This window comes from Cygnus olor, chromosome Z (assembly GCF_009769625.2).
Source record: "Cygnus olor isolate bCygOlo1 chromosome Z, bCygOlo1.pri.v2, whole genome shotgun sequence".
In the NCBI taxonomy this organism is placed as follows: Eukaryota; Metazoa; Chordata; class Aves; order Anseriformes; family Anatidae; genus Cygnus; species Cygnus olor.
This window is the reverse complement of record NC_049198.1, coordinates 22,894,269-22,911,670: the sequence shown is the minus strand read 5'-3', so window position 1 is coordinate 22,911,670 and position 17,402 is coordinate 22,894,269. Positions and strand designations below refer to the sequence as shown.

General features: G+C 39.6%; 1 protein-coding gene across 6 annotated transcripts in view; it reads right to left on the bottom strand.

Moving 5' to 3' along the window:
- MAST4 (microtubule associated serine/threonine kinase family member 4) overlaps positions 1-17,402 on the bottom strand; it is a 296,749-nt gene that overhangs the window by 162,356 nt on the left and 116,991 nt on the right. For 2 of the 6 annotated variants that reach the window (XM_040540215.1, XM_040540216.1), the window contains exon 4: positions 14,350-14,424. The exons of the other annotated variants lie outside the window; for them this stretch is intronic. In XM_040540215.1, coding sequence (XP_040396149.1) covers positions 14,350-14,424 — 75 coding nt within the window. The remainder of the gene's footprint in view (positions 1-14,349; positions 14,425-17,402) is intronic. 6 annotated transcript variants of the gene reach the window in all.

Here is a 17,402-nt window from a genome sequence, read left to right as displayed (position 1 = left end):
GGTTCTACACATCTATTAGACATTTCAGTCTGGTCAAGTTCAGTCAGTGTACCAGAGTGCAGATAACCAGCCTTATTAAAAGACCATAGACTGAATAAAGGACATTACGCTTTTTTTCTGGGTCAAAGTCTTCAGCCCACTAACTAGAGAAATTGTTCAAATAACAGAATTAAATAAAAAGGTTTACATGACAGAGTTATCTTAAAAAAAACAACACCTAACTTCATCTAGTTTCTTGTAAATATTGACAGCAAATTAGAGAAAACTCAAATATTGAATATGTCCTCCTTTATATGAGAAGAAGTAAAGATGCCATTAACTTATTACTGAGTTCATTTTTAAGAAAATCAATAAAGAGCTGACACATTCATAAGCTGCTTCATAAAGATGTAGCTAGTGTTGTCAATACAGGTACAGCTCAGTTTGCTTCATCTTCAAACAACAATTGCAAGGTTCTCAAATATTCAGAAGTCTTAGATAAGAGAGTTTTCAGCTGTCGGCAAAGTAGGCTGAAAAAGAAACTTATTTTTTCAGGAAAAATTTTAGTAGTGCATTCTTCAGAAGGAAAAATCTTAAATATGGAAAAAATCATAGAAGGTTTTTTACCCTGTTGGTCTACTCATCCATCATTGGCCATAAGCATCTGAAGGCTTTCTGGTAATGTGTATTATTTAATACACAACTAATACACTGAATTAATAACAGGTTAACACTAATTTTAACACAGCATTTATAATAGTAGGAGGGAATAAAAAACAGCCATGGCACACAATTCACCTTCTTATCAAAACTACTGACAAGAGGGATGTTGTGAGGGAAGAACATGAAGACTTTTCTTAAGTAAGCAATTATTATCTTTTTGCTGAAGACACGTTGGAAGGTGGCAGATCTTTCATCGGTATGTGAGAACAAGGGAAAAAAGGCAGGGCGAGAAACGTAAGTATAGGATTGTTTTGATCTGTCAGGGGAAGGGCTTGCACTGTGCCTTTTACAAGCTCATCTTGACTCATTTATAAGATTAATATATCAAGTCATTGTATTAATCCAGTCTAAATATCTTCTAAGCAAGGCAATGGGTGGTTATGCTTTTTAGTTGATTGCTTCCAACTTTACCAACACTCTGTTCTTCAGATTCACATAACGCATTACCAAGGGTTACTGTGTGGAAAAAGATCAATCACCTCAAATGCCCAGTGTTGGTGTCCCACATCAAATGCCTCTCTCCTGCTGTAATTTTGTTTCTCTGTCCAAGGTGCCCTTTTGCTCTTATGCTAACTTACAATGTTTCTTGGTTCCAAGCACTGTAAAGCCTCTGCCTCCAAAAGTTTTCCATTAACACTACAGTTGAATTTTAAGAGTTTCTTCTGACTTTAAATTTCCAGCTCAAGACTACTAACCAGTTCTCTGCTCTTTCTCTGAACATTAAGATAACCTCACTCAGACCTGATTTCTTGCATAACAGGTGTAACTATAAAATTGTTCTGCCTTCAAGATAACCAAGCGAGTTCATGTTTGGGCCACCTCTTTCTTTGCAGTTCTAGTCTGACTCAACATGTCCAAGATGCAATTCAGTATTTGGTTTTCTTATGAAAAGCGATTTGTATCAATACCTTCTTCACTGGCAACATAAGTCTCAGTTACCACTTACTTCGCCTTTCTGCACTAGCTGCCAAAGATACAGGTATTACTATTGCCTTAAACTAAACTCTGATGTTCTGCCTGCCAGACGAGTTTTTCACATTTTTTCTAGTCATCCAGATGCAGCCAGATGTTTAACAGGTGTCTTTTTGTTTTTGTATGTACCCACAGCAATTAATTCAAAAGCCATCTCTTCACAAGTATTTTCATGAACAAAAATTGCTGCTTCTGCATTTGCAAGTTCTGCAAGGCAGTTACTATGACTCTGGAAACACTCTGTTCACAATTCTCCCTTGTCACCTACCAAATATTTCTTGGCCAAGAACACAAGGCTGCTATTAAATATTTCAGGTGCATTTTTAGCTTATATGTTCTGCATGTTAACTTTCTCCCCTCTCATACCAAACACTAAAAAAAAAGTGCGAATTATGAACTTGGAGTCACAAATCAGCCGGAACTACTGTATACTTTACCAGGAGATAAACTACAAAATTAAGAAGCCCCTTAAGCTCAGATTTAACCAGAAAAGGCCACATTTTGCCTACTTCGATATTCTGCATTCTATACAACTCATTTTTATTCCCTCAGTTAACTTCCGTGCTTTTGTTACAGGCACTGCTGACTGCCTCTTTCAAAGCAGAAACATATCTGTGCATCAGCTCCATGGGTACTTAAATGTGGTGTAAAAGGCATACCCAGACGCCTACTTAAAGCTAGGCATTGTTAATTTAAATGCAAATTAACTGGATTAAAAAGAACGCCTAACAGGCTACATATATAAAACATATAATAAAAAGAAATCAATTGTTTTATGTACAATATGGAAACAATGTAAATAATCTATATGTATTTTCCTATAGATGAACCAGATACTACGACAATGTTAAGGTTTATAACAGACTGAACTAAGTTAACAGCAGTTAGCCATGTTTCATTTTACCTAGTATTCTTCTATGAACTGTTAAGATTAGGAAACCTTGAATCCTATGAAACAAGGTGGAAAGTTTCAGAATGATTCCATGTATTAACAGTAAGCATCTTCTTAAGAAGAACACTATATATTTTCTGAACTCCTTCCAAATGATGGGATCTGCAATAGCATTTAGCAACTGAAAGAACTTAGTAAGACTTACATTGGGTAAGAGATACCATACAAATGACAGCCACTGATTTTTTTCAAAAAAAATAAACATAGATCAGTGAACAGCTCCCACACCTGAATAAAAAGGCTTTAACTAGCATTGTTTTTAAGTAGACAGTGTATTACAATGGTTCCTTCAGAGACAGTAGCAAGAATCTAAGTTGATGACTAATAGTCAAAGATATTCTCTGAAAAGATAACATAGCAGTCAGTCACTGGAAGATGTTTTTGGAAAGCAGAAGAAAATAAATTTGACCAGATGAAAGAAGAAGTGCTACAAATATTGACAGGGTAAGTGATCACAAAAAAAACATCCCTTTATGGGAATAAAACTCATAAACACAGAAAATGAGGGGAAAGAAGACAAATTTTTAAAAACATGTATATTGGCATATCTAATGCCAATTTGGTTATGCCAACCGAATCCATAAATGTTCAATGCTTCAGGGACATACTGCATCAATTAAAAAAGTACAAAGACTGTACCAGTAACCTACTGGCCAAATGAGAAACAGTAATGCAGTTAAGAACTAATGCTATTAACCATAGTCTGAGTATCTCCACTGTATTTTAAGTTTTCAGCTGAAAGCAGCAGTGGCAAAACACAGAAGTTCCACTTCTTTACAACAATAATGCAACATGGCTTATTTGCAGAGCAGATACTGTTATTAGTAACAGGCTAAAAAAAACACAGACATACTTAATGAGAAGCACAAATCCCCTTCAGAGAGAGTCATTTGACAGCTGCCAAAATTAATGCAGTAAAACTTTGTTTTCATTTTAAAGTCATCCAGTCTTTACTTCTTTCAAATACTTCCTAGTAAAATATAAGAGAAAAATATTGCTTTTGGTTTTATTTGTTGACATGTTGCATTCTGAATTTTATTATCCCAATCTTTTGAAAATCAATAACCATGTTTCTTTACCTAAAAAGCGTGAAATTTCTGAGAGAATTTTCCACTTCAAAGTACACAAAATCATTCCATCTGACACAGCGTCAGAAAATCCATGCTCCCTGCTGACCTGCTGTTGTAGAGCCTATGTCACCCGTTGGCAAAGTACCATATCACCTCATGACCAGTGGAGAAAATGCACTGACTGCAAAGTGTTTGGAACACCAGTGTTAGCTAGATTCCAGCTACCAAGCTGACACAAATACTCCCATCTTTGTAACTGAAGAGTGCTATCACTGATAAAGGGGGAAAGAGAACGAATTAAAAAAAAATAAATAAATCACACAAGCCATCAAACACCAGCTGCTGGCAGAACTGTTCAGCTGAATAAATATAAACAATGATACAGTTTACCAGAGCTGGAAAACCCTAAATCTGCACTGAGTAAAGCCATGGGTTTCTCCAAGTTCTTTTAATTAAGCATGAAAAGCAGAGGCTTTTTAATGGACATACCTACACAGGATTTTACCTACCATTAAAAAGCAAAAGAATAAAGCAACAACAGCATGCAGTGGCTAGCTTCGGCACTTCTCTCCTCAGTTCGACAGTGATGTGGATCACAAACTGGCTGAACGTCTGGACCTGGAGAGCAGTGCTCAGAGGTGCAAAGTCTAACTGGAGGTGAGTAATGAGAGGAGTACCCCAGGGTCAATACTGGGTTCAGCCCTGTTTAACATCTTCATTAACGATCGGGATGATGAGGGTAGAGTGCACCCTCAGTAAATTTACAGACAACAAGAATCTCATGAAAATCAACGAGGAGAAGTGCAGAGTCCTGCACCTGGGGAGGAACAACCCCCGGCACCAGGACAGGCTGGAGGCCACCCAGCTGGGAAGCAGCTCTGCAGGAAGGGACCTGGGGGTCCTGGTGGGCACCAAGCTGAACATAAGCCAGCAAGGTGCCCCTGCAGCTAAGAAGGCTGATGGCATTCTTGGCTGCATTAGGCAAAGCATCACCAGCAGGTCAGGAGAGGTGATCCTGTCCCGCTACTCAGCACTGGTGACACCGCAGCACCTGGAGTGCTGTGTCCGGCTCTGGGTTCCCAGTACAAGACAGACCTGGACATACTGGAAACAGTCCAGCAGAGGGCTACAAAATTGTCCAAGGGACTGGAACATCCCTCCTGTGGGGAGAGGCTGAGAGCTGCGGCTGTTCAGCCTGGAGCAGGGGAGGCTCAGGGAGATCTTGTCAATGTGTATAAATACCAGAAGGGAGGGTGCAAAGAGGACTGAGCCAGGCTCTTTCCAGTGGTGCCCAGTGCCAGGACAGACGGCAATGGGCACAAAACAGAACACTGGAGGTTCCAGCTAAACATCCGGCAGCACGTCTTCTACGTCATCACAGCATCTTTGCTGTGCAGGTGATGGAGCACTGGCACTGGTTGCCCAGAGAGGCTGTGCAACCTCCAGCTTTGGAGGTCTTCGAAAGCCACCTGAACGTGGTCTTGGGCCACGTTGCTCTGGGTGTCCCTGCTGAGCAGAGGTTGGACCAGAGGGCCTCCAGAGGGCCCTTCCAGCCATTTTGGAATTCCTGAAAATACAGCTGCTAGAGACCATTATACTTAAAGGAATCTAGTTCCCCTCCTCTTACCAGCATCAGATCATGATAGCTGACAATTCTGTTACAGTTCCAATTATACAGTGAGCATGTTCAGCAGCTGCTGTTAAACAGCTGTCAAAATCAATAACTAGAAGATAAACTGATTAAGCCTGTCTGCAGCATGAAAGACTCGCCTACATTTAAGCTTCGATTGCAACAGTTTATGTTAGGCATTTCACAGAGGATGGAAGGGGCTAAAATAATTAAATAAAAAAACCAATCATGTTTATTCTTTTTTCCCAGGACTGGTCACTACTAGCAAAACAGCCTTGCTCTACCTTGACACATTCACAATCATCAGCTTGAACAGACTCCATATGCTGAAAGGGGAAAGTACTTCTCTAGGAGCCTCAGAACTGAGGTCTGCAGCTGCTCTTCACACGTAAGGGAAAAGGGAAGATTCTCATCAGGCCAGGAACAAAGCTCACAAATTGCTCACTTTTCCACAAGAAATATATGAGCTACAGCAGAGGCAAAATAATTTTTTTTTAAGCCTTCATCAGGCAACAGAAATACCTTACAGAAAAAGGCAAATTTATATTTGCTCTGCTTGTCATTTCAGGTATCCCATACCTTATGCAATTAAAGGTCTCAAAATCAGAGATTTTGCTTAACACTGACATTTTAATCTGTATTTATAAATTCAAAGTTTTTCAGTTCAGCTGACCCCATGGCTTACTAGTAAGTAATACACTCCACTGATGTGGAAGATAGGCTCAAGTTCTAGGGCAAAGGTCACACTGGAAAAATTGAGACTGGCTGGAGAACAGCAAGGTAAATATTAACTCTGTTTGTGAAAACCATTTGTGTAACCATTTGTTAAAACAGCTTGGTCAAAATGAACATTTTTTTTTTCACTTTAGTCTCATGCTCCTATCAACAAGCTGAAACTTATTTGTCTCCTACATAGCCTTAAGTGCACTGAAAGAGCCACACTAATTTCTGCCACTCCCAGAACAGTGCACGTCCTATCTAACTTAGAGAGCAATATTCTCATGAGATTTTCTCTTTTCCTCCATTTTAAACTCAAAAATAACTCTTCATGGGCCTTCTCATTACACACCTGTGTTCTACCTCATCTTCTGCTTGTTTGCTGCACTTACTGCTTGATCGCAAAAAGCTATTGTCACTAGAACAGAACAGTTCAGTCGGAGGGGACCTTCAGAGATCACCAAGTCCAACTGCCTGACCCCTTCAGGGCTAACCACAAGTTACAGCACGTTACTGAGGGCGTTATCCAGATGCCTCTGAGCACCGACAGGCACCGGGCATCAGCCGCCTCTCTGTGAAGTCTCTCCCAGTGTTTGACCACCCTCACGGTAACGGAATTTTTCCTCATGTCCAGTCTGACCCTCCCCTGGCACAGCTTTGTGCTGTTCCCTTGTGTCCAGTCATCGGTGAGGCTGCACCAACGCTAAACAGCAGGAGAATCACCGCGTCTGACCGGCTGTGCTGTGCTCAGTGCACCCCAGGATGTGGTTTGCCCTCCTGGCTGCCAGGGCACACTGCTGGCTCACGCCGAGCCTGCCGTCAGCCAGCACCCCCGGAGCCCCTTCTGCTGAGCTGCTCCCCAGCCACTCATCTCCAAAACTTGCCTGTGTCCTGCACTGCTCCGTCCCAGGTACAGAACCCAGCATTTGCCTTCACCAAACTGCACTGGCAGACTTGCTGAGTGTGCATTCCACTCCTGCATCCAGACCACTCGTAAAATGGAACTGGCCCATGAACTACTCTTCCTGTACAGTGGGCAAGAGACTACATCCTCATCACCAGCTGTTCCAGGCATCTCCAATTACCACTCAGTGCTCCAAGAAAAGAAGAATTGATTTCAACCTCTCCAAATACAATATGGGAGAAATCCCATGATCCTTATTCATACTACACTGCTCTCCCTGCTGATGTTATCCAGCTCCTTTAATTAGCTGCAATCTCAATTTTGAGTACCCACAGCAGTGAAGACAAGATGGAGAAGGTAATTTTTCTTTGGAGATCTGAATGTTTTTTTAAGTATTCCTAATCAGAAAGGAATCATAACACCAACATTAGCCCTCTGCTATTTTTATCTGAAAGTCTCAAGACGTCTGCAACAACAGATATATCTTCTGCATCAATCACTGCTCGAAAAACTCTGATGCATGCAGGAAGCTCATGTCTACTGAACACCAGCTTCCTAACACTGACAATGCAAGTTCCTAGATCGGTGTTGGAACATTGTGTGTAAGAATTTGTGAACTCTTGACATAAAGTAGATCACAGCCTAGGCAAGGTTTTCGGCTAAAAACAATGGTAGAAAGACAATCCTTCTTAAATACAGAAAACAAAAATAAAATATTGATAAATCCTCTTCCACTATTTATATCATTATTTGGTCTCTCTGTATCTGCTACCAATAAAGTCAGGTATATTTTATAAGTGTTTTTTTGGACTACTAACATTCTAGCAAAGCTGAGATTAGGATCCAGATAATCTTTTGGTTTATTGCCATTTTATAGCCAATTTCATCCCACTCCTTGTCCAATATGGCAGATGGATTGTTCCAAGTCAAACTGCAGTAAATCACATCAGCAACTGTATTAAGTTTGTGCAAGCATTACATTTTTAAAATTCCCTTTTACCTTTGACTGATCATCCTGTTTACACCGTTAATAAGGTCTAACAGGGTAAGTGAAGGTTATTTGAATTTATATCTCTATTCAGTATGTTTGTTTGCAAGGTTCTGTTGTGAAATATCTAATAATTAATGGAAAGAACTCTCCAAACGTACAGGGATTTCTTATGTGACTGGTAAAACTGTCCATCCCAAAGACTTCCTCAGTGCCCAAAAAGATTAAAATGGCAACTTCAATTACGCATCTCTTCGACATGAAATTAAAAATTGAAGAGTAGACAGATACAGCTTCTTCTCTACACTGTTTTTAAGCCAGCAGGAGGCAACAAAATCTCAGAATCTGCAACAGGGAATGGTATAAAAAATTCTTCCTACTTCCTACATTGATTTATATGAGACATCTGACAGGCTAAGTCCAGCACCTCTCACCTTTTCTGCATTCATGCTATCAAGACCAAAACATTTAAGAAAAGCACCAGTGTATCCTGGATAATATTTTTCATTATTGAATATAAGTGCATGCAGAATAAAATCATCTTTTTGGGGAGAAAAGTGGTTTTTTGATGACATAAATCTTATCTTAGTATGTTTGAAATATCTCCCAGCAGTGACTTTTCTCTTTCTTTTTTCTTCAGTTCTGCAATTCTGTTCTAGTCCAACCCTTTTACTTATGTCCACACTATGCAGGCTTCCCACAAAACACTTAAATAAGGATGTATGCCCACTAATTTAACTACATCTGAAGCTTTAGAAGTTCCTTGGTTGTCTTTTTCTATACATACGGGCATTTACATAAGTCAAAGAATTTCTAATACTATTTCTACCCCAGCTATTTCTATTTTTAATCAATCAGGAGGCATGCAAGCACACGGATGGATGCCACACATTTAAAGTAACAGCTGCAAACTTCTAATTATAACTTGGTACTACCTTCTACAAAACAAGGGTTTTAGTAAGGAGAAAGGGGAGTATTATTTTGTTTCCATTTGGGGGAAGAAGTTTGTAAAACTGATCTAATACAATGAATAATACACTAGTGACAGACTTACTTGTTCAGGAAACCAATTTTATAAGGAAGTCAACCCTAACTTGCCAAAGAGAGCACCCATGTATGCTATCTGGCTGCAAACTATCTTCTGCTTCTATTTATACATCTGCTAGACTCTCTATGACCTTTGGTAAATATAACCTTCTAGCAATCAATTGGCCATCAAATCAAATCAAACTACTATCAGCTGTTGCCAGAGAGGAGTGTTAAGGAACTGTGTTTCTCTGCACTCCCCAGCCTATAATGGATAATTTCTTTTTTAAATGAGATCATGTGATGCACAAGTTACAACAATACCTTACTCCTAAAGTAGGCTCATGGGCAAGAAAACATGTTTTTTAAAACCTTTATATGTATATGCTGCAGAAGTTCTTCAGTCTAAGTTCAATAAAGTTTACTGTACTCTAATTGCTAAAGTACTCACATCCGAATGACTTAAAACATAAATAAACTTAAACTCTGCTGAAGTGTCCTCTCTATAAAATCAGCTTGGAGTTTTTCATTCAATTGATTGTTCTATCAGTGTTGTTGTTTTTTTTGCAAGCTAACAACATTCAAAGCAAACTTCATAATGGTTACAGATGTGCCTAAATTATAGTGCCAGCCTATCTGGAATACAGCTTTATTCTTACCATTCTTACCAGCTTTATTCTTTTCTACTGAAACACCACAGGAGTTTGGGAATAGTCTGAACGTTTTCCCTATGCCTCTTTCTCAACCTCCATGCTCCCATATCAAATTGACTTTTTACCATTACCTTTCCCAGTTTTATAAATGAGTGCTTTCTTTTGCCTTTAATTATTCACATAATTCCTGTAGCACTTTCTTTAACATTGTCTACCTGTGCTCAGTTTGTGATTCACAAAAAAGCTCCAACAAACTACCCTGTAACCTTTTAAGCTTCTGTTTCAAGGCACCACCAAATTATGAAATATAACCAGTAAAAGATGGGTACAGACTACACCTATACTATCTCCTATGTATGCCAAAAGTAAACTCCGCTCTGTGTGTTTAAGTGGACTAGTTAGAAACCACCATTATTTATTTATTTATTTAAGCATCGACACTGCCTGTCAGCTAGAAGATGCTATGACAACAAAAAGGCTACTTCAGATCGGGCAGACACCAGCATGCAGCCAGTACCTCACCCATCCATCCGGGAGTAACTCGGGCTGCAAAGGACCCTGGGAGGTCACCCGGTCCGACTCTCCATGAGAAGCAGAGGTAACTTCACAATGAGATCATGTTGCTCAGGGCCTTTTCCAGTCAAGATTTGAAGATGTCCAAGAATGAAGTTCCTGCAGCCCCTCTTGTCCAACTTCATGCAGTGCTTAAACACCTTAACTGAGAAAAAGTTCTTCTGCCTATTCATATTTTCCCCTTCTCGCAACCTGTGTTTCCTCTCATCTTTTCACAATGCACCTCCACGAGTTACAAAATCTTCTCTATAACCATCTATTAGACACTGAAAGACAGCAACTAAATCCATCTCAGCTTTCTCAATCCTAAACAAAGTCAGCTCCTCAGCCTCTTCGTGTACATCGTGAACTCCAGTATCTCTCTTGTATAGGGGGCTCAAATCTGGATGCAGCTTTTCAGATGCACCTGTAAAGTGACAAACTGAGGGGAGCAGAGGGTTCATAGCAACTTACAGGCTGAGCACTTTGATTTTAAGTACTTTCTGCATGATTTGTGATTACAGCAACAAATATATAAACGTCCTATTCATACCTTCAGCAGCTGTTTAGCACTAGTTAGGCAAGCATAATAAATGTTTCTGCTACTGTTTGTGGCTTCTCGTTCTGCTGCCAAACAGTCACTCTTACCCCAAAGCATAACGTGAGGTAAATCAATACTGATATTAATCGGAGCAAGTGCTGCTCCAATACCTGGGGAAAACCCAGAATAGTCTCTCTCAAGACATTTTTATGATTTCCCCTCACAGATGCAGGTATTAGCATCAGCTATTCCCAGCCTGGCAGAAAATTTCTGGCAAAGCAGACTGAAGACATGAGAAACCTATGGAGAAGCAGCTTGTTACTGTCTGAAGCCCAGCGTTCCCCAGCTTGCACCAAATCCATAAAGAACCACAATGCTAGACAAAAGCTTATGACAGACCTGTTGGTAGACAAGATCCACTGTGCAACAGTGGAGGTCACATATGCACATGATCCATGCCTGCAGCACTACCAGGGTGCTGTGAGGGTCCTTGCCCAAGGCTTCCCCAGATGCAAAGGGTAGACTGAGGAATGAAGCAGGATACACCTCCCAAGGGCTTCTTCAGTTTAATTAACCAGAGGGTTATTGGCATTCTAACACGTCACAGAAAGTAGCTGGCAGACATAAACAACATATGAATACTGCAGCTGGCCATGCTAGCCAGCTTCACAGCATCTTATCTTTATTACTGTCTTTTATCAGGACAGGACAGGCCAAGATCCTCTCCCTTCAGGAACATTTGTCAGCAGTCACCCATCAGCAGTCAACACGTGTCCCTTGCTACTTTGGGTCTCCCCAATCACTAACCCACAAACGCACCTCATACAGGTCCAGTTTATGATCTGCAGGATGCAGGCTGAGATCTATGTCAATCACCTGTAGTCAGCTGAACACAGGTGGAGGATCTTATGGTCAAGTTGTACACCAATATCCTCCAAATCGCTGAGCGACATACTACCTCTGCAATGGATTGACTAGTCACTATGCACAGAGAAGGTAAGATGTGGCTGGGCTTCCCAAGTCTCCTTTAACCAGCCTGACACCACCACCAGCAGTAAACCCAGCTCGTACGTCTTCTATGCACATACAACGAGGCCTGAGCAGCACAAGCCTGAGCAGAACAGTAAGGTCTGTGCATTTGTCAAGAGCCCTCAAACATTCAAAGGCACCCTTGTCACCAATTATATACTAGCAGCTATTTTTCACCATAAAAAGCATTACATATAAAACAATCTGTCCCACAAACACAAGCAGCTGCTGCTTCCATGAGCAACACTGCCTTGTTTCCAAGTCTCCAAATACATTTCTCTTCCTATGCCCAGGAGGTTAGGAGCCAGATGCAAGAAACACAGGGATCAGACATGCAAACCAAAACATCCTTACAAGCCCACCAGCATATTTTCCTAGGCATAAAAACAGTATTCTTTTGCAGGTCTTTGATTGTCTTCCCCCACCCCCAGGCAGTGGCCCTGATACAGACAACAGTTTCTGCAAACTGTGCAGCCTGGGCTTCCATAACATCCTGCCACCTGGGCAAACAGCTGCTGCACAGGAAGGCAAAAGGAATAAAAGGGATCCCACCAGTCTTTACAGAGCCAAGAGACAACATGCCATTTCAAAGTAATGAGTTTGTTTGGCAAGAGCCAAACCAACAAGCTTAAAGAAAGACATGTCAGCTTTGTTGATGGCAATTCACTTCCTCTCTTCAACCTAAAAGCAGCAGGCAAGGTTGCTTTAAGAGTGCAACAAGACCAGCAGACTGCTGGCTTCTGCACACCTACCCCTAACTACAAGGAGCAACTGGCAGCCCTTCCTGAGGCAATAAACTGAGACTGAGTAGTGTGATTAAAAAAACAACAACAAAGAACCACTGGGAAAGCTGACAGTCTTGCTGCCTTTCTACAGCTTCTTACTTCTGGAATTACTTGCGGAGTTGACTCTCAGTCCTGTCCTCCTAGTCTTGATGGAGAAAGCTTGCCTGGACCCCACATCCCCAAGAATCATCAATGCCTTGTGGGCCCAAGCATGAAAAGGGGCTGCCTCAAGGGCACCGCAGCAGGTCTGCAGAGGTGTACAGAGTTAGGGAGTTAACTGTTTTGTAGGGCTTGGAGGCAATCTACGTTCCTCCTGTGTGCTAAAGCGTCTTCCAAGCAGACAGTCATTCAGAGGCTGCTGACAATGTCTGTAGGTGGAGAGGTGGAGGCCGACGTGCCTTGTGCTACGAGTTCCCCCCTTGGATGTTGGGCTGGAATCCAGAAGCAGTGAGCTGCCAATGGACTTGCTCCCAGTGCATCAGGATATCCTCCCAGCAGCAAAGACACAAAGCTAGCACAGCTTATGTCCGCAGGACGGCACTCTGGTATGCATTTTTCCTTTGGCTTTCCACAAACAGGGAATTACCTGGAGTGATTCCAGTGTACATTAATGCACATAGAAAGGGTCTTGTCAAGAGACAGTAGAGAGTTAGTAAAAATTAATACCTGCTCTTAAGTAAACTATTTAAAGAAATAAATACTTCACTCACTTTTGCATCTGTAAGCCCAGAACTGCCTTTTCCTAGCCCCTCAAAAGGTTCTGACAATGTTGTACTTAGTAGTGACAATGTTGTTACAGTCCAAAATGAATAAATACTTAAAATTGCCATCAGTAGAAGTCAACACAACTAAAACTTAGTGAGTCAACACACTTAACAACAGAAAGACTCAGTCTGACAACAGTGATTTGAGTCACAATTTAGAAAGCAAGATAAGACAACTTGTGTCCATGTATGACGCAATTCATTTTTTTCTTAAAACCACGTCTCAATTCTTTCAAGACCAGGACTACCACCCCTGATCTATTTCAATCTCTATCAAAGGTTGTACAAAAATATTACCATCAATTTTTGCACATATCTAAATCAAAAGCAAAGTAGAGAACAGGATTTTTGGAGAATGGTACTAATGGATACACAGCTTCATTTTTGCTTGAATCTAACAAAAAGTAGCAAAAAACAGATACAGCTGAACAGCTACAGATGTTCTGAAATATACACTATAACACAGTTTATTAGTCTAGATATTAAAAGCTATGCAATAACATCACATTCACTGAGTATCTCAAACTTTTTTGCATACTGTTAACAAAAAACACCTCTAAAAAGGTGGACCAGTCTTATGAACCTAACCGGTACTGCTATTATATATGCTAATATCAGCTTTTGATGCCAAAGTCTTTTTTTTTCCTCTGAAAGTTCCTATCAGAGCTTGATAATAGAATACTTGATTATTTTTCATACCCTGCCAATATTTTCATCAATGTAACCCTTTTGTTTAAGACAGAAAAAAGAACTGACAAGTTGAAGAAAACAGACATCATGGAAAATAATAAAACCAAACCAGAACAGTTCATACAGTTTCTGGTTCAGTTTGCAGATACATCTAAAAATTTATCCCAACATTTTAAAGTACAAGAGTTTCACACCAATAGGAATCTCAACAGTGATGAAAGTCACCTTTAGAGACAGAATGATCATATCACTTGCAGACAAGTAATAATTGTATCTCCTATCAAGCACACATAAGGTCTTCTCTTTTAGTAACAAATATTCTGCTGACATAATATTCCACTTCTTAAAAATGGTCCTTCAATGAAAGCACTCACTTTTGAAGCCGCTGGTTCCACTAGTCTCTGACGGTGACGTGTTGAGCTGAAATGATTCTTCTGAGGCGCCCCTTCCTGACAGCGAATGGAGAAAGGAGAGGGAGAAGAACAGAGAAAAGAGAGGGAAATGGATCGTGGAGGGGTTGGAATGGAGGATGTCGGAGAAGGGAGAGGAAGAGTATTTAACTGAACTGCATTTTCACTAACTCTGTAAAAGCTTTATAAAACCAAATTTCAATAATTTCATCATACAAATATCAAAGAAAATGAACCTTTTGATAGAAGTAGCCTCATAAGGCTTTTATGTATGTATTGTTCATATGCATTTAATATGCTGTATTACATATGCTGTGTACTTTAAATAAGCATATACACAAGCCTACTTCATTTCTAGATACGCACATTAGGATTAAAAAAGATTCATTTTGCTCTTCTCATGTATTTACATTATCTTACATTTTCTATATCCATGTAAGAAGTTGCACACAAAAGAATCCAACCCATCAATCATCTTGCCCAGCTGGATCTACAGTCTGACCCAAAGGCCAACACCTCTTCTAGTGAAATACAACTTCCAAGACATGCATTCTCCACCCAGAGCTTCAACAATCAACAACTACATTATGTTTTAGAGATCTGTACCTAGCAGAGATTAGTACCTTTTCCTGAGAAAACTTAATAAGTAAGAGATTCACCCATGGAAAGGAAAATCATTTCCTCTTTGAAAGGAATCTAGAAGAGCATTCCACACAAAAATACAGAAGCACAACAGTCTTTGCACGTGCAAAATTATTTAGGATAATACCTTGCTGCAGCCAGGCTGAAAATTACCTGGATTTGCTGGAGTTGCAAAAGTAAGACTGCCTCTTAGACTTTAAACAGAGAACCAAATGGTGCACTGTTTGGTCTTGTTACTTCATTTGGTTTCCACCCTTCAGTGATCAAAATTCATATCAAACAGCCTCTAGAATAGGGAACCGGTTTGTCCCTAACCTTTTCCTACATGGAGCTGCTTGCCCTTCAGAAAAATATAATATATGATCCCAATACATACTCAAACTGCTTAAATACATACAAAAATTGAAACTAGAAACAAATATAACGTTTGAGCAAAAATCTGCATTTTGAACAACTAAGTTGTACAAACTGAAATTTTACAAGCAAAAAGTTAAGTATTTGCATCTCCTTTTCCTACAATAAAAGGAAAAAGCACCATAGATTTTATTTATTTTGCTGGTCTTCTGGTCCATCAGACTTTCAGTACATTAGATTATTAGGGAGGCTTTGTATCTTTTTCACATTCATGCTTTCCCCTTTACTGAAATTATCATCTTGATATTTTTCAGACATCATGAAGCTGTATCAAAGAGGTGTTCCTCTAACACAACTAAGAAATATTCTACATTAACGTATTAGAATGAACAGCTTTTCTGGAAAATGATTATATGTATCCCTACATCTTGACAGACTAAACACTTACTGCCAGCTAAACAGTTTTGCAATGTTTTAATCATCTAAAACAACAGCACTTACTCTGTTTGCTTTCAAAGTTAAGTAAATTTCCAAGTTAATTTTCTATACAAATTCTACCGAATATGGTAACTGAATTTTCAGCAAGTAATTTGTCACAAACGGACTGAAGACTAAATATCTACTCTGTCATTTCTAGAAACTTTAAGGCAACCACAAAATTTAACTTGCTTTTTAACTTCACAAATATTACTTTTATCAAAAATAAACACACACTACTGTGTTTCAAATTTCAGCCTAAATAAAAATCATTATCTGACGTTACCAAACTTCCAACATTATAAAATATTTATATAAAATATGAAATATTATGAAGTATCTTAATAGGCAAAAAAAGTATAAAATGCCTAGCAACTTCAATAATCTGCTGCTTTATGATCATCACCATTGCTGAAATTGGACTGGTGGTCTCTTTTCTTTCCGACAACAGGAAAAAAGGCCCATCACCACCACTTAGAGGCTTTGCAAAAAGAAGCAGGTTCCTGGAAAAATCCATAGGATGCAATCAACTATGAATAGAACAAACTACCTCCAGAAGACATACTTTTTCACATGAATTAACAGCTATATCTAGGAGGCAAAAAAGGAGAAAGAACACTGCAAGCAACTAAGCAAAGGAGCAAGAACACAGTAGTGAAACAGAGTCCCTTTGCCTCTGTCAGAGTGCTGGCCAAAGAGGGCTGCCAGTCAAGATATATTTTTCTTTTTCTGAGTTCAGTCTCTAGAAACTCATTCCTATTCACTCAGGAAACCATTAGCTGGAGTTCCTAATGATGTACTAATAGAAGTGCATGAGTACTACTGGTTTCGCTGAACAGCAGCATGGAAATTTAAGTCAAGAAAAGAAGATAAGAGATACTGACGGAGCAGTATCTAGATCTGACTGAATTGCATGCTTAGTGTCTGACTGGAACTATTACTGTGTCTTTGGCAATAACCATGAAGTGCTCCTTAATAATTCTTACTGTGAACAGCTTTACCCGTCTTGTACCAACAGAGCTGTGAGAATTAATCACTAATATTTCATCCTACCTGCTTACTTACACTTAAATAGCTTCCTGGAATCAACAGTACAAAATTATACTCAACCAGTCAAATGCTCTGATACAGTCCCTTGAGGAAGGGCCAAGTCATAAAAAAAAAAATCATTAACTTCTCTAGTGAATAAGTGCATCCAGAAGAAGTTTCATATAGAACAACCACAGTTCTGCAAGCTAATTAAGCACATAGAAAACTAGGCACACAACTCTGTTGACTTCAACATACATAACCAAGCACTTCCCAGCTCTGGCTTTTCACTGCAATTAGTGAACGCTACTTCCTTGCTTCCACTTAAGAGCTCATTCTCTTTAAAGCTAAATTTGGATGCACAGATTGAACTATGGAGTCCTTAAAATTTAAAATCTTCATTAACAGCTTTTGTAGAAAGGTATTTTAAAAGTGATTACATGTATTTACGTAGATGCATAGAAATTAAAGTCAGCACATGAAGTAGATTATTCTGTCACTGAGCTAATTCATCA